The 21,849-nt window shown below is 42.6% G+C and overlaps 2 protein-coding genes across 4 annotated transcripts in view; both read right to left on the bottom strand.

Annotated features, from left to right (window-relative positions):
• Positions 1-205: 205 nt before the first annotated feature.
• On the bottom strand, positions 206-3,420 carry mlnr (motilin receptor). Its single transcript, XM_030067210.1, has 2 exons — positions 2,637-3,420; positions 206-513 (listed from the first exon to the last, which is right to left on the bottom strand). Exons 1-2 carry the CDS (start codon positions 3,418-3,420, stop codon positions 206-208), a joined length of 1,092 nt encoding a protein of 363 aa, XP_029923070.1.
• A 4,827-nt stretch (positions 3,421-8,247) lies between these two features.
• The window catches only part of fndc3a (fibronectin type III domain containing 3A), a 67,154-nt gene continuing 53,552 nt past the window's right edge, over positions 8,248-21,849 (bottom strand). The window contains exons 16-27 of one of the 3 annotated variants that reach the window (XM_030066626.1): positions 21,769-21,837; positions 21,524-21,642; positions 20,307-20,412; positions 19,899-20,074; positions 19,644-19,757; positions 19,345-19,494; positions 17,963-18,309; positions 16,315-16,527; positions 15,874-16,040; positions 13,387-13,511; positions 10,753-11,082; positions 8,248-10,698 (exon numbers count right to left, since the gene is read on the bottom strand). In XM_030066626.1, coding sequence (XP_029922486.1) covers positions 10,759-11,082; positions 13,387-13,511; positions 15,874-16,040; positions 16,315-16,527; positions 17,963-18,309; positions 19,345-19,494; positions 19,644-19,757; positions 19,899-20,074; positions 20,307-20,412; positions 21,524-21,642; positions 21,769-21,837 — 1,910 coding nt within the window. In that variant the 3' untranslated portion in view covers positions 8,248-10,698; positions 10,753-10,758. Of the gene's footprint in view, positions 11,083-13,386; positions 13,512-15,873; positions 16,041-16,314; positions 16,528-17,962; positions 18,310-19,344; positions 19,495-19,643; positions 19,758-19,898; positions 20,075-20,306; positions 20,413-21,523; positions 21,643-21,768; positions 21,838-21,849 lie in introns of all 3 variants that reach the window. The other 2 variants (XM_030066625.1, XM_030066624.1) reach the window with 2 other exon arrangements.

Here is a 21,849-nt window from a genome sequence, read left to right as displayed (position 1 = left end):
TAATATAGAAATACATTCCTCCTCTACGCGTCTGTGGTGTCGGTGGCACAACAGCCTCTCTACTCCCTCATCAGCTGCATCTCATGCCCCTATTTCATGAAGACCCCCAACCCCCCCAACACCTCCCAGCCCTGCGACCTCTCCCCCGGCGGTGAAGTCAAACAAGTCTGTCAGCACCGGTCCGAGCCCGTGAGGCCTCGTCGTCTCAGACCCCGGTCAGGGTTTCGTTCAGGGTGGTGATGTCGTCTATCACGCAGAGCTGCCTCTGGCTGCGGTGGGCTTGCCTCGGCCTGTGGTGCAGCAGGAAGAGGCGTTTGGCGGCGGCCCTGTACTTGCGGGACATGAGGTTGTAGACGACGGGGTTGATGGAGGCGCTGAGGTAGCAGAGCACCATGGAGGCCACGTTGAAGTCCTGGCTCAGCTTGGCTGTGTCGTAGTCGTCCACCTGGGCGAACAGGTTGCGGCCGATGTGGTAGGGCAGCCAGCAGATGACGAAGGCCAGCACCACCACCACTGTTGGAGCAGAAAAAAAAAACACCAGTAGGATGAGGCTCACAAGTTTGATTTAAAGACATTTAAAGGACAAAGCCAGCGTCTCGCTTCATCTGTTGGATTGAACGGGTGATGTCACTGATAAAATGTGGGTCCACACTGCAAAAACGCAAAATCTTACCAAGATTATTTGTCTTATTTCAAGTCAAAAATGTCTTATTACTAGTCAAAATATCTCATTACACTTAAAATAAGACATGCCAATGAAACAAGCAAATTTTCACTTGAAACAAGCAAATTTTCACTTGAAACAAGAGACAATTGTCTATAAACAAGTTACTTCTGAGGTGATCATGTCTTATTTTAAGTGTAATGAGATATTCTGACTAGAAATAAGACATTTTTGACTTGAAATAAGACAAATAATCTTGGTAAGATTTTGCGTTTTTGCAGTGCAGGGTGAGTTTTGAAAGCCACAAGTCTCGGCATCTGGTGAAATAACCATTGAGTCATGGTTCCTGAACAACACGCCTTTTAAAACCTTTGCAGACACTGTATATTATGGTCTGTTTGCGCCACAGGGCAGTGAGACGATGGCCCGCCTTAGCCCCATCAGTTTGGGAATTAACAATACCAATTAACAGCAAATGGAGGACTAACAGAACGAGCAGCTCGCGCGAGGATCAGCCCCCAGGATCAGTTTCTGTTTTCTGGGCCTGAGGGAATGCGGATCGTTTAGTGACTCCTGAGATGTGCGACTCCACCAGATTAAAAGGCAGCCCGGGACTGTGGGAGCATGTAGATTTCAATTAAGGCTGATTTATGGAGCCCTCTGATGACAATTCAATTTTCGGTTTCAACAAACGTGGAGACAAAAGGCAGCGAGCCTGACGACATGTGCTCTGTGCAGTGTGTGCTCGGCTAATGACCAGCGTTAATATCATAATGGATACATCATGATTAAATATTTGGATAATACGGATTGCCCTGGCCTCGGTCTTTCGCTGCAAAACAGCGTTCCCTGAGCAATATGCCAGAGCTGCAAATTAAGCCAATCAATGTGAGCTAGAAAAGGACATCATTAGCCTCAGACAAAACAAAATAATTAGCTGGCTGATATTGAAATACGGATGGATTTTCTTCTTTTTTTAATTTCGCAGATTGAAGCGAGTAAAAGCAACACAAGAGCCTGTGAAAGCACATAAAGTGGGACAGAATTTATATTTTGCATGCACAGAATAAGTGACACGACTCTGTGTTTTAAATTTGTGTACAAATCACTTTCATAAATAGCAAATGTCATGTTCGTTTAATTTGCCTTAGTAAACACACGCAACTCTGCCAAAGCTAGAAACCAGAAATCCCAGATTCTAATCTGTCAGCCTGGCTTTGCTCCATCAGCAGTAAAAGGAAGAGCCGACTCTGGACTGATGGATTGTTTCAGCTTTTAAACAAAGAAAAGAGTTTTTTTTTCTTTCCTTTTCTTTCTTTTTTCTGTTTTAAATCAGAGTCACTCCTGAATCTGAACGGCTGTGTTACGTTTCTTGCCACGAGAGTCAGATAAGAAGCAGAATTAGATAGATAGATAGATAGATAGATAGATACTGTATTCATCCCGAAGGAAATTCACAGTTTTCAGCAGTATCCACAGATTACAAGATTAAATAAATAAAAAAAAAAAAAATAAAGAATAAAAGATGACACTAGAGATCTAAAGATCTAAGTACCCAATGTGCAAAAAACAAAAAAACAGTGTGCTTAGATGTATACAATGTGCATAGATGTGGGCAATGTGCAAATTTACAGTATAAACAGATGATAAATTACATTACACGCTAATAGGAGGTGTTTGTTTGAGAGGAATATTCTGAATATGATGCAAAACGTGATCACCAATGTGCTCGAACGAGATTCCACAATCGAACATGCAAGTTTAGTTTGGCTGCTTTGGATCTAAAACGTCAAGATAAACAGAAAATCTTAATTTGACAGAATTTCTGACCGATATCCCTCACTAGAGAATCTTCACCCATACAAACTGTACAATCTCAGCACAAGGTAATAATGCAGATTGACATAGAAAGCGAATGGATCTATCAATGAGCTTATTGCGGTCACATGCAGGAAGGGAAGAGCTCACTCACCCAGGATCTTGACAGTTTGCCGGTGTGACCTTTCGCGAGCCAAGGCACACGGGCCCTGCAGGTCGTTCCTGCTTTTCCACAGCTTGCACCCGATCGAGCCGTAGAGGAAGACGAGGCAGAACATCGGGCAGAAGAAGTAGGTGGTGGACACCCACAGCATGATGTGCAGCTGCCCGGAGCTGATGGCGTAGCTGGTGTGCTTGCACTGTCCCGTGTTGTAGTCCGGGTGCGTGTCGTTGTCGTACTCCACCCCGACCAGGAAGAGCGTGGGCGCCGCCGACACCAGAGCGAACACCCACAGGGCGAGGATGATGTACTGGACCCTGCGTTTGGTGACCACCACCTTGGCCCGGAGCGGGAAGCTGATGGCCAGGTATCGCTCGATGCTCAGGGCCGTGATGTGGAGGATGGTGGCGTAGGTGCAGCCCTCGTTGATGTAGTGGTAGAAGCGGCACACCACCTCCCCGAAGAGCCAGGGCACGTACTTCCACAGGCGGTAGAGGTCGAAGGGCAGGCAGAGGAAGATGACGAGGTCGGACACGGCCATGCTGGACAGGTAGAGGTTGGTGGTGGTTTTCATGTCTTTGAAGTGCTGGATGATGAGGATGGTCATGGTGTTCCCGGTGACGCCCACGATGAAGATGAGGATGCAGATGACAGTGACGGGGATGAGGGTGGATGTGGGGAACAGGGAGCCCTCGTAGTGGTGGTCGTCGACGCTGTGCTGGTCCATGGCTTCTGCTCCCCCGGCATGAAGGTCCACTTGGGGTCTGGTCCAAGGCATTGCTGGAGGACTCAGGGCTGAATCAGCTGGAAGCTGCAGAGGAAAAGCCAACAACTTCATCTTAATAAAAGCTGAAATAACATCGCAGTGCAAAAGTTATCTCCCTTCGGTGACTTTACCTCTGACACGAAGCTGGATCCTTCAACTTTTCCCTGACGTGTTGCTCTCTCCTTTGCTGTGTGTCGATGGAAAGCAGCAGCAGCAGCAGCAGCAGCAGCAGGAGGAGGAGGAGGAGTGTTGCATGAAGTGGCAGAGCCGGTCCCTGGTGCTGAATACACAGTCAGGCTCTGGTGAGACAAAGACAGAGCACCTCCTCCACTCCTCAACAGCCAGGGAGCAACAGGGAGGTTGTCTTCTCTCTCTGTGTGTGTGTGTGTGTGTGTGTGTGTGTGTCTGCGTGCATATGTGTGTCGAAGTAATCGCATTCCTAATCAAATCATGACGAGATGGATGACTGTAAAAGGCATCAGAAGGAGGGAACAGGACAGGAGGGAACCCCCCGCTTGCCTGGTTCATGGTTTTCTGCATCTGCATCCCCTCTCCGTGCAGTTAGTCCAGAAATTTTAGGCCAAAATTGGGGTCAACCTAGGACAAATTGCAAGAGAAGCAAACTCAACTGATTTTGGATCCTCAGTTTGTCCTGAGTGAGGGGAAAAAAGTCCCAAGGAATCCCATTGGTGGAAGGTTTTGAAAATCACCTATTTATGACCACATATTACCAAAAAACGCCCTTTTTAACACACCCCGTGTGTTAAAGGGGTTCAAGATTTTACTTTCAGATATCACTATAAAAATTCACAAGTTGATTACACACACAAAGACAAGAAAAAAAGTCAATTACAAGTTCTTTGAATTATTCTGTTTACACATGCATATCACACATTATCTGATTTGATATGCGCTAAAATGGAATATAAGGAATAAATGCCAGAACAGATATTTAAACAGTGAATTAAAAAGTTATTATATATATAGTAACCTTGAATTAAAAGGTTACTATATATATAGTAACCTTTTAATTAATTTAATTTTATAACCATTTATTCCAAATAGCGCATGGAATGGAATGGAATTATTCCAATAACATTTATTCCAATTAGCGCGTATCAAATCAGATAATGTGTGATATGCATGTGTAAACAGAATAATTCAAATAACTTGTAATTGACTTTTTTTCTTGTCTTTGTGTGTGTAATCAACTTGTGAATTTTTATAGTGATATCTGAAAGTAAAATCTTGAACCCCTTTCACCTGGGTTTTAAAAAGGGCGTTTTTTTTTTTGTTTTTTTTTTTTTTTTTTTTTTTTTGGTATTAGATGGTCATATATAGGTGATTTTCAAAACTTTCCACCAATGGGATTCCTTGGGACTTTTTTCCCCTCACTCAGGACAAACTGAGGATCCAAAATCAGTTGAGTTTGCTTCTCTTGCAATTTGTCCAAGGTTTTTTCATAAAATGACTGGGCTAAGTGAGGATCGTGCAAAGCCCTACTGAGCATGAATTTCATTTAATTGCAAGACTCATACCATCTGCACAAAGAGCGGTCATTACTTTATTAATTAATGCATCAATCAGTTTGACTTTAACGTGCCTTGGAAGTGGTCGCAGACAAATGAGTTCTCTTTTGGCTCAGTTGAGAACCAACAACCCCCATCTGTCTCTCCGCCAGACTGGATCACTCCACACTCCCACCGGCTCATCTCCTCCTCTTCATCCTCACATTTCCCATCCTGGTTGTTACAACAAACCAGATTTCAACAGTGTACCAAAGAATCAGAGGGGATCACCACCTCTGTTAAGAATTCATATGGATTATCCCCCTGTCCCGGGACAGTTCAGTCAAGACTTAAACACTGCAAAAACTCAAAATCTTACCAAGAATATTTGTCTTATTTCAAGTCAAAATGTCTTATTTCTAGTCCAAATATCTCATTACACTTAAAATAAGACATGATCACCTAAGGAGTAACTTGTTTTTAGACAATTTTCATTTGTTTCAAGTGAAATTCACCTGAAACAAGTGATATTTTGTTTGTTTCATTGGCAAAATTTGCCAGTGGAACAAGTGAAAATTCACTTGAAACAAGTGAAAATTAGCTGGAAACAAGTGAAAATTGTCTAAAAACAAGTTATTTCTTAGGTGATCATGTCTTATTTTAAGTGTAATGAGATATTTGGACTAGAAATAAGACATTTTGACTTGAAATGAGACAAATATTCTTGGTAAGATTTTGAGTTTTTGCAGTGAGCACGTGCAGCGCTCCTTCCCAGTGCTAGAAACGGGGAGATGTGATATTGCATTCATTTCAATTTGAAACTTGGAATTTCTGAGATTCCCGAACAGTGACAACGTTGAATTCATCCGTGTCAGCGTGGGGAAAAATGGATGGCAAAAGGAAGAGGAAACTCTGCATTTTCCTCCACGGGGAAGAGCTAAGGTGCATATAGACGTATTTGTTTAAGTGGTAAATACACACTCATATTGATGCAATTCTTATAAAAACAACAAAAAGGCTGTTTGTGTCCTGCCTTTTTGCAGCTCTGATGTCTGGAGTTGGATGATTTATTTAGTTATTTTTTTTTTTTTTTCATGAGTTAGATCTTGTTGAAAGTTGAAATGAATAACCCTTGAATTTGAGATTTTTTTTTTTTTAATGGGTGGCCTTTCCCTTTAAATTAATGAAAAGTACCTTGATAGGACCCTGAACCTGCATACAGGTGCATGTGCAGCGGCAAAACAGGCCTGTAATCTACACATTTTCCTGTTGAGTAACCGCTTCTTAAAGGACACTAACCTTTACCGGCAGAGCCTGGATGACCTGACGGATGACCAGCAGCGTGTGTGTGTGTGTTTGTGTGCATGTTCAGTGCCGTCACCTCCATTAGATCCAAATGAGCCTGTGTAAGAAGACTCACTATGACAGGGTATTTTTGTGCCCCTCCTCTGTTTGTTGGTTTACTCCTGTCAGAGAAACATGGCAGAGAGGAACTTGTTTGCCCTTTTTTTTTTTTTTAAGGATTTGCAAACTGAGCTCAATAAGACACACACACACACACACACACACACAAAATGCAAATAGAGCAACGACCAGGACAAGCAGAGCCACTTTCATCCCCATTAATCACAGCTCTCTTCCTCAAAGCACTTGAGCTGACTGGAGTTGTGTGCTGTGATCGGAGGGAGGCACTGCAGCTGGGCCAGCTTTCATTCAACAGTATCAGTGAATGGCACCTTAACCTCACACACACACACACACACACACACACACACACACACACACACACACACACACACACACAGACAGGTGATGAACTGGCCAGAGAGAGAGGCAGCATGCCCTGTTGTAAACATTGTGATTCAACTTTTTAATATTTCCACGCTTGAGTGTTGACGGTTTATTTGCTGGATGTCATATTCTTGCAAATGGTTTGGCAACACATTTTTCTTGCTCTGCCAGCCGAGTCTGACTGAGAGAAAAACAGAGAAAATGAGAGAGGAGGCAGGGGGAGCGGGGGAAATGCCAAGAGTGGGAGGAAGGGGAGAGGAGAAAGAGGAGGAGACGAGAGAATCGGATTTTTTTTTTTTTTTTTTTCAATCCCATTTTAAGTGTTTGGCTGATGGTCTCATCCAGAACAAGCAGAGTGAGAGGGAGAGACTGAGCAAATAAAATAGGCGTGTATTGTCTTTCTCAAGAACCCTTTAATTTGACTGTGGGATCAATAGTTGTTTGTTTGTTCACTGTGAAAGACCTGGCGTTTGCACTCGACTTTGGAAGGAAGCCACTGTGAGCTTTCGACCTCTTTCTCTTTCACCATGTGGCCAAAAAAGGAAAAATAATGTTACCATCCTCCCCCCCCCAAAAAAAGAAAAGAAAAAAAAAGAAAATATGGTAGTTAAATTTTATTGATATGCATTTCTTTCAGGTCGGAGCCGGTATGAGAGGGAAACGAGAGGTGAGGTTATGAGAGGATATCCTTGTTTTTGGTCTGGGCTCACAACTTAGGATGCTTCTGATTCCCACCAGTAAAACCTTTTTATATGTGTCAAATTCACCACAAATATTATTCTAAGTAAAATATGGTTGATGTAAATCAGGGTGCTTACATTTTCTTATTTTAAAATTCAGTATTTTTTTTGTCCAGACCTCAGTTTCTTGGCTGAAACTGAGTCTCAGAACATGATGATGTCAGTGACGTTGACCTTTGGGATATAAAATGTCTTCACTTTACCTTTTTCTCCTATCAGACATTTGTGTACAATTTTGTCGTAATTACTACATGGATTCCTGAGTTATGGCTAAAAAAACGTGTTTGGTGACTGTGGCTTTTGATCGCCCAAATCTCATCAGTTCAATCTTTGAGTCCCAGCGGACATTTGTGCCAAATTTGAAGAAATTCCCTCGTATCACGATGTGAAATGTTCCTGCGAGGCTGCGAACGAAAACATAAAAAACAGATCCAGGACGTTGTGCTTGATTTGTCCTTAAGTGTCGCAAACAACCATGGAAGGAAAAAAAACAAAAACAAAAAAAAAAAACAAAAACAGGTTTTGAGATAATCGCAATATTTTTAAGATTATTCCACACAACATAACAATATCTCGATGTGAAATGCAGCAAGACGAAGCGCTAACTTTGCCAAGACCTCGAAACGACCAGAGACGTTTTTCAAAGCTTTTCCTGGACTTTCCAAACCCGAGTCACCAGATCACTAAAGCCCAGCAGATTTCTCAGGCCACATGTGTCGGTGGAGTCGCGTCGTGTTGATTTTAAACAAAACAAAACAAAAAACAAAAAGCAAAAGAGAAAAGACAAACACGAAGCGTGATTAAGAATTATAAATCTTTTATTGTGCATGGATCCTTTGTAGATATCATGGCTATACAGATACACTTTAGATACATATCTATGATTATACATTTTTCCCATAACGAACATTTTAAAGTGATATGTCTGGTATTATGTATAACAAATTTTCATTTTGGAATGTACGGTGTATGAGGTAACTGCAAACATTAAAATTACATAAAAATGGTCTCCTTTTTTGTGCATATTTTATTTTATGTATTTTTTTTATGTATTTTTTTTTATTTATTTATTTTTTGTAGCGTTTAGTTAATCTCCTCAGCCAAGGGCAGTGGCCCCCGAGGTGAAGAGGTGTTAAAATGGCACGTTGCAATCACTATCAAAAATAGGAATTTGAATTCTCGAACTGACAAAGAGAAGACATTTGCAGAATGTCCGTAAGACCAAATTATGTAATTATCCGAGACGTTTTGCAAGGTACCTGTGTTTCATTTTGCAACAGCAGTGGACTGCCCATAACCAAACACAACACTAGACCCTACAGCCAGATCACCACTGAGACCTCAGCGTCAGCAATCTGTTACAAATACTTAACACACAGAGAAAAGGCAAATTTAGATTCACAGGAAGTACATGATATAACACATTTTGTATCTGCCATTCGCTTTCCATGTTTCGTGAGTACTCAGGATTTATTATTTTCTCTAGAGAGTATTAACTTATATTACTTCAACATTATAAAAAAATATACTTCACACGTGTGACCTGACAAAAGAAATCAAAATAAATCGGAAGTAACACATAGAACTATCAATTTCTCTGACGATTACGTGTATTTACTAACATCAAATAAATGTTGCTAAAAAGAAACGTAAATAAAACACATTAGTGTTTTCTAAAACTTAAAAAAAAAACAACAGGAAAAAACAAAAATCGAAACTTAAGAGAAATGAAGAAAACACTCCCGAGATTTCTTTTCTTTTCTTTTCTTTTTTCTCTCCTCTCTCCAATTAAGGCCTCTGAAACAACTGGTTCTCACACCTTTTTTTTTTTTTTTTTTTCCCCCCCGCTGAGATACGATCAGCTGTTTCAGCGACACGTGACGTGATACTACGACTTTTAAAACACCCAAAATACAAGTAGGGCTTGCACAATCTCAAAATGTGTTCTATAAAAATGCATCACAAGACCAAGACACAGTCAGTCGAGGTTCTTCAACTAAGGTGCAAAATCAATTACTGGGAAGAAAACAAAAAAACAATACAGAACAAAAAAACAAAACAAAACAAAAAACAAAAAAAATCAATCAAAAAAACAAAAACATACAGGTAAGCATACATTTTTTGTGCTGAACAACAATATTTTCGGAGTAAAGCAGCTGCATGATTGTAAAAACAAGCTACAGTATAACTATATGATAGTAAAAATAATTAGAATTCACTGTGTTAGTTTGGTTTTTGTTTGTTTTCTAACTTTATACTGAGCATTTGTTTTGTTTTATTTTTTTATTTATTTTATTTTTTTCAAACTTACAGGTCCTTGTGTCATACTGTACAAAAATATACTAACATTTCTCCAGTCATTTTTGCATCCTTAAACATTCTGAACATCAAAAAGTTGGAAAGTGCTAAATGAATGTTCTATAATGCGAACAAGAATTTCATTTCGGGTTCTTCTCCTCTCGCTCACGACGCCCCTTTTCAACTCCAGCGGGGGGTTAAGTCCCTTCGTCTGGCCCCGGCTCGAGCCCTCCCAGCTGTGTACCTCTGTGGCACGACTACACACAGTATGCATCTGGACACACACACACACACACACACACACACACACACACACACACACCCACACACACCCCACTGTGCAAACACTGGCCCACCAGGTCCCAGGATCAAATAGCATGTAGGCTGGTAACACACCTACATGCTATTTTTTTTGGAACATCTATCAAAAAACATTTTCATACTGGACACGTACATGGAAATATAAATAATGACTATTTTCTATACACATTTATATATATTTATATATATTTATATACTGTAATCAACAAGTACATGAGTCAAAGTGCCCCCCCACCCGTCCCATAAGCCACGCCCTCTGCTCTGTCTTGAGTTCCTTCTGCGCGGGAAGCCGATCCAAACGGAACAGAAACCTCGACTGACCGGACGCCACGAGAGGAGGGGCCGGGCGACAACAGAAGACGAGTCAGGAAAGGATCACAGGCGCAAAAAACGGGGTGTTTTCCTCATTTTCTGTACTGCTACTTAACCCTCCTGCCTCCCCCCACCTCACCTCACCTCCCCCCCCAGCACCCTGACACGGCTAACGTGATTACTGCGGTGACGACGGAAAAAACGACGAGTACGAAAAAGAGGAAACGGATGACTCGGAGGAGGGTGGGGGCGCGGGGGAAGGGGGAGGAGAATAAAGCTATAACCCTGCAGCTGGGCGCAAGAAGAAGAAGAAGAAGAAGGAGGAGGAGGAGGAGGAGGAGGAAGGGGAGAAAAAGGAGGAGGAGAAGGAGGACGAGTGCTCATTTGATGACAAAGTACTGGATCACGAAAGCGATGAGGATGGCGATGACGGCGAAGACCATGAGGAGGAGGAACGCGCACTGCTCGTCCGTCAGGCTCCGTCGGGGCCGGCTGGACTCGGCGCCGGCTCTGGAGCCCGAGCCGGTGGCGCCGCCGCCCGCCGCCACGTCGCTCCGCTGCGGCGACAGGGTCACCGTGGGGCTGTAGGGCCCGCTCAGCTCCGGGGCGTCCTGGCACTGCCGGATCGCGCACACCCGGAAACGGTAGTCGCTGCTGGGCTGCAGGTTGTGGACGTGGTGCGATGTGGCGGAGCCTTTGTAGGCCTGAGAACGAGGGGAAAGGAGACGAGCTTCATTAAAATACATAAAAATATAAAACAGGCAGGAAAGTGACAATTAACCAGAGATGAGTACACTGCAAAAAGTCAAAATCTTACCAAGATTATCTGTCTTATTTCTAGTCAAAATATCTCATTACACTTAAAATAAGACATGATCAGCTCAGAAATAACTTGTTTTTAGACAATTTTCACTTGTTTCAAGTGAAAATTAGCTTGAAACAAGAAACAAATTCTGCCAATGGAACAAGCAAATTTTTACTTGTGACATAAGTGAACAAGTAAAAATTTGCTTGTTCCATTGGTGAAAATTTGTTTCTTGTCCAGCTTCCCATTCCTACTAAAATTAAAGGACATTCCCATGACTAAAATGCTGAATTTTCAGCACAGACATGATTTTTCCTTAAGCAAAACTTAAAAAACTTCTGAATCCATTTATTCAGATTCAGAGAGCGGATTAAAGTTTATAATCCCATTTTACTCTTTGAGAAGAGTCAACATAACCTGAACACGATGGGAAATAAATATTAGCTCTGATAAATAACTGACCCAGAGACCCATGGCTAAATCTGTACTCTCGGTTTAGAAATCCCAGAGCAAGATTCATAATCTGTGCCTGCAAATTACCAATCCGTGCCCACAGACATGTTAACTGTGCCCTCAGATGTGCAATCCATGCAGTCACAGCTGATTTTTTTTCTTCAGAGAACAGGGACCGTAATCCAAGGGCACACTTTACAAATCCGTGGGCGTGGATTTGTAACTTCCGGGCACAGATTATGAATCCAGGAGTACGGTTTATGAACTGTGCACAGATTACTGAACCGAGGGCGCAGATTTACACCTTTTTTTCCCTCTCAGCTGACCGCAGGGGGCACACACACGATACAGCATGGCTTCTCAAACATTTTCATGTCACAGGCCTACAGACCACAGATCCCCATTTGATCAGATTTTTCAATAATCGTTGACTCAAAGTGATCAATATTTTCTTTGCAGGGGAGATATTTCTGTCAGTTTGCTGTTTTTGTCCCACATCACCTGCACAAATTGGCGATGTGTCTCTTTCTTCAACTCTCTTTGGAGACTTTCTCACGAGCGACCACTGAGCAACTGAACTCAGCGTCTTTCATAAATCTTGTGGCCGTGGCTCAATTTAAAGCCCATTTTCTGTTTTGATAATTTTTATTCACTTTATGTCCTTGAACAATTGTGGTGGGCAGCCATCTGCCTTTGCCGTTTGCCCAGTTTAACACACCCACGAGTGTTTTGAAAGCCTCGTGAGTCCGTTCTGTTTGGTTGTTAGTGCGACACTTTTCTGTTCTCTTCACAGAGCGGCCTCACTTTTGATTTGACGTTTGTGAGCAAACAAGTCAATTTAACACTGTCGCAGCTTCTGTTGAAAAAAAAAAAAAAAAAAAAACACATAGCAGGAGGGTACAAACTGCTTTCACTCTTTAAGCACAATTTATTAAAAGTAATGTAAGCACAACACAAAGCCTGAATGAATAAAGCTTTATGTTTTTACAGTAATGTGCATTTTGTTGAGTTGGCCTACACACGGCAGCAGAGTCCAAAAAAAAAAATCAGAGTCTGCGACACTTTTCAAACTCAAAGAGCATCATGTATTGACAGAGATGCTGTTTTATAAGTGCAAAATGTGCTTTACCTTTTTCCTACTAGCAAAAATACCAAATAATAGGGCGATCCTCTGTTGTTACGTAACAGCCGAGGAACTGGACAGGTCTGGAAAACTGCCTCAGTCGGACTCCAGGTGATATACTGAACCAAGGCAATGAAAAACAAGGGTCTTCAGTGTCCAGGCAGTGACTGGCGGTAAGGAGGGACCCGAGCTCACACCGGATGGCAGCCACATATTTCAGGCTCCTGATTCAATTGGGAGATCTGATGTGGTGAGATTAGCATGAGCCTGCAGTGGCCATTACTCCACGTTAACACGGCTGCAGGCGACCGAGAGCGATGAATGTGCTGGCAGGGGCCAGACACCTGGGATACCTCATGGATCAATGACCTTTGCATAATGGGCAATTTAAAGCCAGCAGTGACTAATACAGAACGCTGTGATGCCACGGCGAAAACATTAAGGCTCCGGATCCATTTGTATTCTGATCTGCATGGAAAGGCCACGGTGATGAATGGCAGGTCGGTCACGGGTGCAGAGGGAAGGTGAGCTATTAAATGTCCGCAGATATAAATCTCTTGATGAATGGGTGCGGGGGACGCGGATTATGAAAGGGAATGCTGAACTGTGACAGAACGACGTCGATACCTGTTTGAAATCAGAGTTTCCCATCATGCACTGCAGGGTGTAGATGATAGGGTCCCCCTTCATGGGCGGCAGAGCCTCCCACGTGACTTCGCAGGAGTTGTCTTCCAGACGCTCCACTTTAGGGGCTGGCAGAGGAAAAAAAAAAAAGTCAGATGAAGAGACTGCAGATGAAGTGAAAAGTAAAGAAAAGATGGCTGATATCTGCAGTAACTGAATGTGTCAAATATCAAATTTAAAACAACTCATCAACCCAACTGATCAGCACAGAGTTCTTTCTAACAGTGAGGCATGTGATGAGCTATTTTCTGTGGGATCACAGTTACTTATTCATCATATATCATAATAATGTGACAATGGAAATAATGTACACTGCAAAAAGTCAAAATCTTACCAAGAATATTTGTCTTATTTCAAGTAAAAATGTCTTATTTCTAGTCAAAATATCTCATTACACTTAAAATAAGACATGATCACCTCAGAAGTAACTTGTCTTTAGACAATTTTCACTTGTTTCAAGTGAAAATTTACTTGAAACAAGTGAAAATTAGCTTGAAACAAGAAACAAATTTTGCCAATAGAACAAGCAAATTTTTACTTGTTCACTTGTGTCACAAGGAAAAATTTGCTTGTTCCATGTTGCTCCATGTTTCAAGTAGATTTTCACTTGAAACAAGAGACAATTGTCTAAAAACAAGTTACTTCTGAGGTGATCATGTCTTATTTTAAGTGTAATGAGATATTTTGACTAGAAATAAGACATTTTTACTTGAAATAAGACAAATAATCTTGGTAAGATTTTGAGTTTTTGCAGTGTAATGTGGCAAAAATGTCCCTATCAATCAGGAGACTCAGCTGAACTCTTTATCACAAATGATAAAAAACACAACAAAACAGTTAAGAACAGTAGAAAGAATAAAAACAATCAAACAAATTAAAACAGAGCAACGTCTCATGCTTGAATTGAAAGTCAATGTACATAAATGATCATAAAACAACAAAACAGTAAAAAGAATAAAAACAAAGACAAAAATTAAAACAGAGCAAAGTCTGATGCTGGAATTTAAAATCAATGTGCATAAATGATCATAAAACAGCAAAACAGTAAAAGCAATAAAACAGAAAAAAAGATATAAACAAATAAAACAAATAAAACAGAGCGACGTCTCATACTGGGTGAAAAGCCAGTGAGTAAAAATGGCTTTTCAGAGTGACAAAGTGTGAGTGGTTAAATAAGCATTTGGAGTAAAAGATGCAATGGCTGACCCGTCTTCTTATCACCATTTCATAAACAACATTTTCTGCTGTTTACACAAAAGTGACCTAGAACAGAAGTAATCTATTACTTTCAACCGTTCGCGCCGAGCAGCTTTACCCTTTTTCACAAAGAGTTAACCAAGAATCAGCCACGACTTTTTGCCCCCACACATGAAAACACACGAATGTGAAAAAATATCATCTGATATGACGTCCTGAGTTCAGCATGCACTGTGAACCGCAACACTTGGCTTTACTCATGTTCTCAATAACGCGGCGTTTTGTTATAATTTAGAAATGATTTTACCCAGAGCACCACCGACAAGACAACCTGCACACAAATATTTCAACAATTATTTAGGCAATTTAAAAACCCTGTGAGACCAGCCAGCCAAAATAACGCCGAGAGAGCCGTGGCATTACGTTTTCCAAGAACAAAGGCCCAAGCAGACATCAAACTCAAAGTTGCAAAATAATTTCCATGTGTGCTGTGTACTTCCTTTTTTGAATCACAAGAGTTTGAGGGGCTTTCTGAGAGCGGAGCTGCCACACTAACAGCCTGCTTTGATACAACAGAGTTTGCTTTGATATACTAATGCAGCTGATGAAAAGTGAATTCTCCACAGCTAAACGTCAGTCCCAACTGTTTTCCCCCCATTAGCAGAAATGGCATAATTATGAGTCATGTTATCCTTTACCTAGCTGGCTTTAAAGCAAATAAATAAAAAACAGAAGTGAGGTGTTTCGTTCAGCTGACGGCATCAGCCTAGCAAGCAGGAATCTAATCCCTCGTCGCAATAATGATGTTCAGCTTAAAACTCAGCATCAAAAATGCTGGCAAATCATGTGAACTTAAACTGTCGGAGGGGGGGAAGAAACACCATTAAGCAACACCGACCGACTGACACATGCTTGCCTGTTTGAAAAGAGGTGAGCACAAAGCCCGCGTCCTCATTAATGATTTCAAGATGCAGAATCAACACGAGCTTCGGGCCGAACGACCGGGCAGACGATGACGACGACGGCAGGGACGTGAAATCTGCAGCTGACGGCTTTTAATCAAATGAGATTCAAACTCTGGTCAGCTGAGGTTAAAAGCTGAGCACACCGGCTGTCTGGATGTCAGCGATGAGTGTTTGTAAAGATAACAGATAAAAGCTGATCTACAGAGGGGGAGAGAGAGAGAGAGGGGAGACAGAGAGAGACAAAGAAGAGCAAAAGCTGCCACAGTACCTTTCACAGGGGCTGGAGGAGAGCGCGGGGTGGTGAATGTGTAAACATTGGAGAAGGGCCCTTCGCCCGCCTCATTAAAGGCCTGGATGCGGAACGAGTAAGAGGTAGACTCATTAAGCCTCTGGACTTTGTGTGTGTGGCATGGTCCTTTGTACAAGGATATAAATCTGCAATGACAAGAACAAGAGAGAAAGAGAGAGAGCGAGACAGAGAGGGTGAGCAAAAGGTAAAGATGGCATAAAAGCCAAGGAGATGAGTAACTCGGCTGTCAGGGAATAAGCAGTGGTATAAAGCATATCATCTGTGCCTGTCTCTTTGTGAAGGCAGTCTGGCACATTACTCGAAATGAACTCCCAAAACAATCGTGGAGCTTTTGCTGAAACACTCTGTTGATCTCCTGTCAGGTTTCTTCCCCTCACAAACGACTAATGCGCCGCTGACCTGCCGCTCTTGTCCTCCATCTGCAGCTGGTACTGGAGGGCGTCCGAGGTGGCGGCCTTGGCCGGGCCGTCGCCCCACTTGAGCCTGAGGGTCTGGTGGCTGAAGGCGGTGCACTCCAGGCGGGGCGGCTGCGGTGGCAGGGGCTTCGTCTTCAGCTTAAAGGTGTGACTAAAGGGGCCGGCGCCCAGGCTGTTCAGGGCCTGGATTCGGATCCTGAGACGCAGACGGAGAAAACAAAATCAGGGGGACGAGTCGACTGAGTTGGCCTGGGCAGAAACACTACAATCACTGCAAATCTTAAGATTATTTGTCTTATTTCAAGTCAAAAATGGCTTATTCCTAGTCAAAATATCTCATTAAACTTAAAATAAGACATGATTACCTCAGAAGTAACTTCTTTATAGACATTTGTCTCTTGTTTCAAATGAAAATTTGCTTGAAACAAGTAAAAATTTGCTTGTTTCATTGGCAAAATTTGTTTCTTGTTTCTAGCTAATTTTTTGCTTATTTCAAGTGAATTTTCACTTTTTCCACTGGCAAATTTTGCCAATGAAACAAGCAAATTTTCACTTGTTTCAAGTGAATTTTCACTTGAAACAAGTGAAAATTGTCTAAAAACAAGTTACTTCTGAGGTGATCATGTCTTATTTTAAGTGTGATGAGATATTTTGACTAGAAATAAGACATTTTTGACTTGAAATAAGACAAATAATCTTGGTAAGATTTTGCGTTTTTGCAGTGATGACTTAGAGGGCCAGTGAGGAAGCCATCTACTGCCTCATATTAATTTGCCTGACAGTGTTTTTGATCTATACTTTCTGACTCTTCAATTACTTATCCAGGTGCTGAGATTTCTGGCTTCCAAAACGCACTTTCCAGGCCTCACCTTGTTTCCCTCAACGCTGTGTGGGCTGACATAAACAGCGTATAATTAAATCACAGTAAAACTAAATCCCATTATGGATGGTATTTCAAAATAATCAGACTTCCAAAAAAAAAAAAATGTTGACTCTTCAAGGATAGCCTACTCCATTTAAAGCTGCACTAGGCAAAATTTCCAACCAAAAATGCATCCGTTTTATAAGCCTACGCCTCGAACTAAGAGAAGTGCATAAAACAAAATACGGTCTGCACTTCAGTCCATTTATTTTTGATTACTACAGAAGAGACCTTGCAAGTGGCATGCTATTCTTCAGACACATCACCGTGAACCAACGCCTTTGCCTTCAACACCATTCTCAAAAAGTGGGTCATGTGATCACAGGTAGGTAGCCGTATTAAATCTTCTGAAATCGTATCTATTTGAAAACACAGTAGATCCTCCTACACTAAACTGTGTTGTCAGGTAGGTTCCCTTATTTGCCAGCAGGACGTGATGAATCCAAACCTAAGAGCCCTTAACAGCAGCAGGCGAGCTCTCCATCTGCAGCAGGAAAAGCTGAACTTACCAACATTAAATCTTTTGTCTGTCTCCTCCCTTTCATAACCTTTGATATAAAATATCACTGAACAACCAACTTGGTGAACATGTACATGAAGTTTAAATTTTCTAACCACTGCCTCCTGCTGTCACTGTGTGCTGTGATCGCCTTGAGCAGCTTTAATTTGACTTTTTGCGTCTTTTCATGTTGATGGTTAAAGTGTGTACCTGTAGCTGGTGTCAGGCTGCAGATGCTGGATAATGTATTTGGTGACGGGGCCCACGGCGATGGGCTGGCGCTCTCCCAGGTCAATCAGGTAGGATGTGATCTCTGAACCGTGGTCGCACGGCGGCTCCCAGCAGAGACCCAGGCAGGTTGATGGAGAGTAGAGCGGTGGTGGCGGGGAGCCGCCGTCATCCTCTTCTTCATCTTCCTCCACATCCATCGAAGTCGCGTACCCGTGCAGCTCAGACTCCTTCAGTGCGTGGACGTTGCTGACGGCTGCGGGCACGGAGCAGGGCGTCTGGCAGAGCACCACCTCGCTGAAGGGCCCCACGCCGGCCACGTTCACAGCCTGCACACGAGCATGAGGCGAAACCAGACTGAGAAAAGTCTGTTTGAACTAACTTATGACCAAAATGGAGATTCACATGTAATGACCATATTTTACCACAAGGTGGTGCTCTAATGTAAAAATACCTATTTTGCTAGTCACCAAACTCATGAATGCATCTGGTTTTCACTTTCTAAGGTACAAAGTGAAAATAAATAAATAAATAAATAAATAAATGAAATAAGCAGAAGGCCTATGCATTTGGAAGCTGAGGGAAAAGAACTGAGATTGAAGAAAGGCCTCAAGGGAGACGAAGGTTAGGATTAAGGGTGGGATTATGTTTCAATCCACTGTTTTGGTTAAATTTATCAGTTCATTGGAATTTGATCAGAGCACGGTTCCCAATCTATGTCAAAAGTGACTTTTACATGACTTTCCAGGATTAAAATGTTCAATTCCTGTGACCCATATCAACATTCTTAACCTGACCAAAAACTTAAGCAGCAGTTTATTATTCTGTTTTATTCTGTGGACGAAGTAAACATAAGGTGAGCACAACAGACAATATAAATTCTGTTTGGTGAGTTACTCGGCTTTGAGTTTTTAAACTGAGGGTGACGAGACTCCATGATATTCGATAAAGTGCCCAGAGACTTTTTCCTTGATTTCCCTTGTCTGGTATAGACTTTTTTGAACATCTGTGACTTTTCCATAAACTCCATTCCCCATGGGAGCCCTGTTAGAGAATAACAACCCCACATAGTGCAAGGTTTATCAAAAAATTCGCTGGTTGGGTAGTGAACTGTAAGCAGAGTTAATAGTGGTGAGAATGATTACAATAGCCATTCTTAAGAGTAATTGGGATAAACGGTGCCATGTTAAATTATAGTGACATTAAGGAACCAACTGAAATCTCCTCTCGGCCCCCCAGGGAGACGCCACTTTGAGACTCGCTGCCTGACAGGATTGGAAAAAACACTGACACAAAGGAGGCTGAATGACCAAGAGAGAGCGCTGGGACATGACGAGGGGCAGCGGTGTGTCTGTGACGCTCACCTGTACCCGGCAGAAGTAGTTAGTTGCAGGGAGCAGCCCCTTCATCTCATGGCTGAGCGCTGGTCCGCTGTAACACACCTGCATGCTGCCCTCAGCAGCTCCCCACTCCAAACGAAACTCTGTGACAGGAGCTCCATTACAAGGCGGGGCCTGGAGACACACGGCGGTGAAAAGCCTGTCAGCACGTTAACCCAGTAACACAGTCTGGTGATATTCAGTTGGAGCAAGAAAATCTCCATGCACGTGATATTAAATATTGTGTGCGTCGTTGGCAGAGGTGAAGTGGAGTAGAGTCTCACCTCCCAGCTAACCACAACACAGCTGGGGGATTTGCATGTGGTGCAGGGAGCCTTGCAGGGCTCTGGGGCCCCGGGGCCTGTGGTCACCTCGCAGCGCTCCGAAAAGGGCCCAAACTATCAACACAAATCCACATGTGTGATATAATACAGCTTAATTTTGATTTACAGTATTGAAAGCATGCATTAAAAAAAAAAAAAAAAAAACAATCCTTTTTTTCCTATGATTGATGCATCAGTTCTGATGGCCTCGCTCACCCCAGCCTTGTTCGCTGCCTTGAGCCGGAAGCTGTAGGTTTTGCCAGGCAGTAAGCTTCCCACGGTGCAGTCCAGCTCTGGGCCCTGGTAAACCTCCCTGCTCTCCTCAGTCTGCGGCCCACTCACTTCTACACTGTAGCAGGACACGGGGCTGCCTCCGTCTACCTGAGGGGGACCTGGGAAATTTGCACAGCCAATGTTCATTACTCAATACACTCTATATAGGGCATTTCTCCAGAAAAAAAAAAAAAAGATACAATGATAAAGATACAAACACTGAAATAATACAAACACACACACACACACAAAGCGGAGTGCCTCAAGCTATGAGTTCACAACACAAATAAATGCATCAACAGAAGCTTGAATACAGCCCACACAGGTTTGAGTTGGAGAGGAATGACTCACCCCAGCGCAGTTGCACCTCCCTGGCTTTGGGCTTGCCCACCAGCCGAGGGGGCTGGCAGGGCCCTGGGGGCACTGCGGGAGTCTGGACCTGCAGGGTCTCCGACAGCTTGCAAAGGGAGACAACACACCAATTAGGACTGTAGAAAAATAAGAAATCGAAAATCTCGCTCCCTTCTCCCCCTCTCACAAACACAATAGGTGCGGATCGTCATTTTCATCACCTTATCAGAATGATTCAGGCTACAACAACAACAATTTGCCAGGGGAAACAAAATGTGAATGCAACATTCAGTGGTGCACCACGATTCAGAGAAATATGCTTGTTCCTTATAAATCCACGGATAAAGTAAGACAGCTTGTCTGGCAAAAATCGGCCTTTTTCAGACTCGATTTCTGTGACAAAAGACGAACATGTGAGTGTTATGTCACGTTGTGCTGCACCAAAAAGACAGGAGCTTGCCACCATGAGTCATGTTTCTTTACAAGCCCCATCATGAATAAATGCATGCACTAACAGCTGATGAAGAAATTAATGAAGAGCGTCTGTGAACTCAACTAATTAAGAAAAACATCCTCTGACACATGCAGGGAGGGTTAATCGATTAGACTCTTTAGTCTTGTACTTACACACCAGGAAGTGTAGACTAATCCCCCAACATAGGAGACCAGCTGAATGACAATTTCTTATTAAAAAAAACCCATAAATAGAGAGCATATCTGGAATTACTCATGCCAAATTGATCAAATCAGCCATAGGAACCAATAAGAACTATGGCTTCCTGCCAGACAATAAATGCTTACAGCAATCATACCTGCAATAATAAAAAAAAAACTTGACAAAATAAAAAAGAAATGATAAAAACAGCCCACTATTATCAGGTTTTATAGATATATTGCTGTGCGGACTATACTGGCCACTGCACTGGGCACTGGCCAAGTGAATTAGTCTGTGTGTGTGTGTGTGTGAGAGTGTGTGTGTGTGTGTGTGTGTTTGCACCAATTCTTAGAAACTATGCAATATAGTCATTTTGTATCACATTCAATTCTAATACCACTTTTCCTCTTATTCAAATATAATCCTGGCATTCATGCACGGACAGTCACACCTGTAATAAAATAACACCGAAACTGATCAGCAAACTCTTTGAAATCCTGCGGTGGTACACAGGCCTCGTGTGCGAGTGTGTGTCTGCGTGCGTCGGTGCTGAATGACTCACCGGGCTCTGCCCCCCCTCGCTCATGCAGTAAATTCGGGTTTGGTAGGAGCAGCCAGGCTTCAAGCTTTCACACACATGCTCCATGGCCGGCCCGGTGTACACCAGCTCCCATGACAAGCCTAACGAGGAAAAAAAAAAACAAAAAAAAAAATATGAAAGCGCCCGCTGCTGTTTCAGATGTCCAAAACATCAATTTCCCCGTGGAGTTTAAATCAAAGCGTGCGGCGGTTTGCTTTGTAACGTACCGCTTAAGCCCTCCGACAGCTCCACGACGTACTTTGTGACTTCCGCCCCGCCGTCGTCTTTTGGGGGTTCTAAAAAGCAAA

Source organism: Myripristis murdjan, chromosome 13, assembly GCF_902150065.1.
Source record: "Myripristis murdjan chromosome 13, fMyrMur1.1, whole genome shotgun sequence".
Taxonomy (NCBI): domain Eukaryota; kingdom Metazoa; phylum Chordata; class Actinopteri; order Holocentriformes; family Holocentridae; genus Myripristis; species Myripristis murdjan.
Note: the sequence above shows the minus strand (reverse complement) of the source record. Positions and strands in the feature narration are given on the sequence as shown.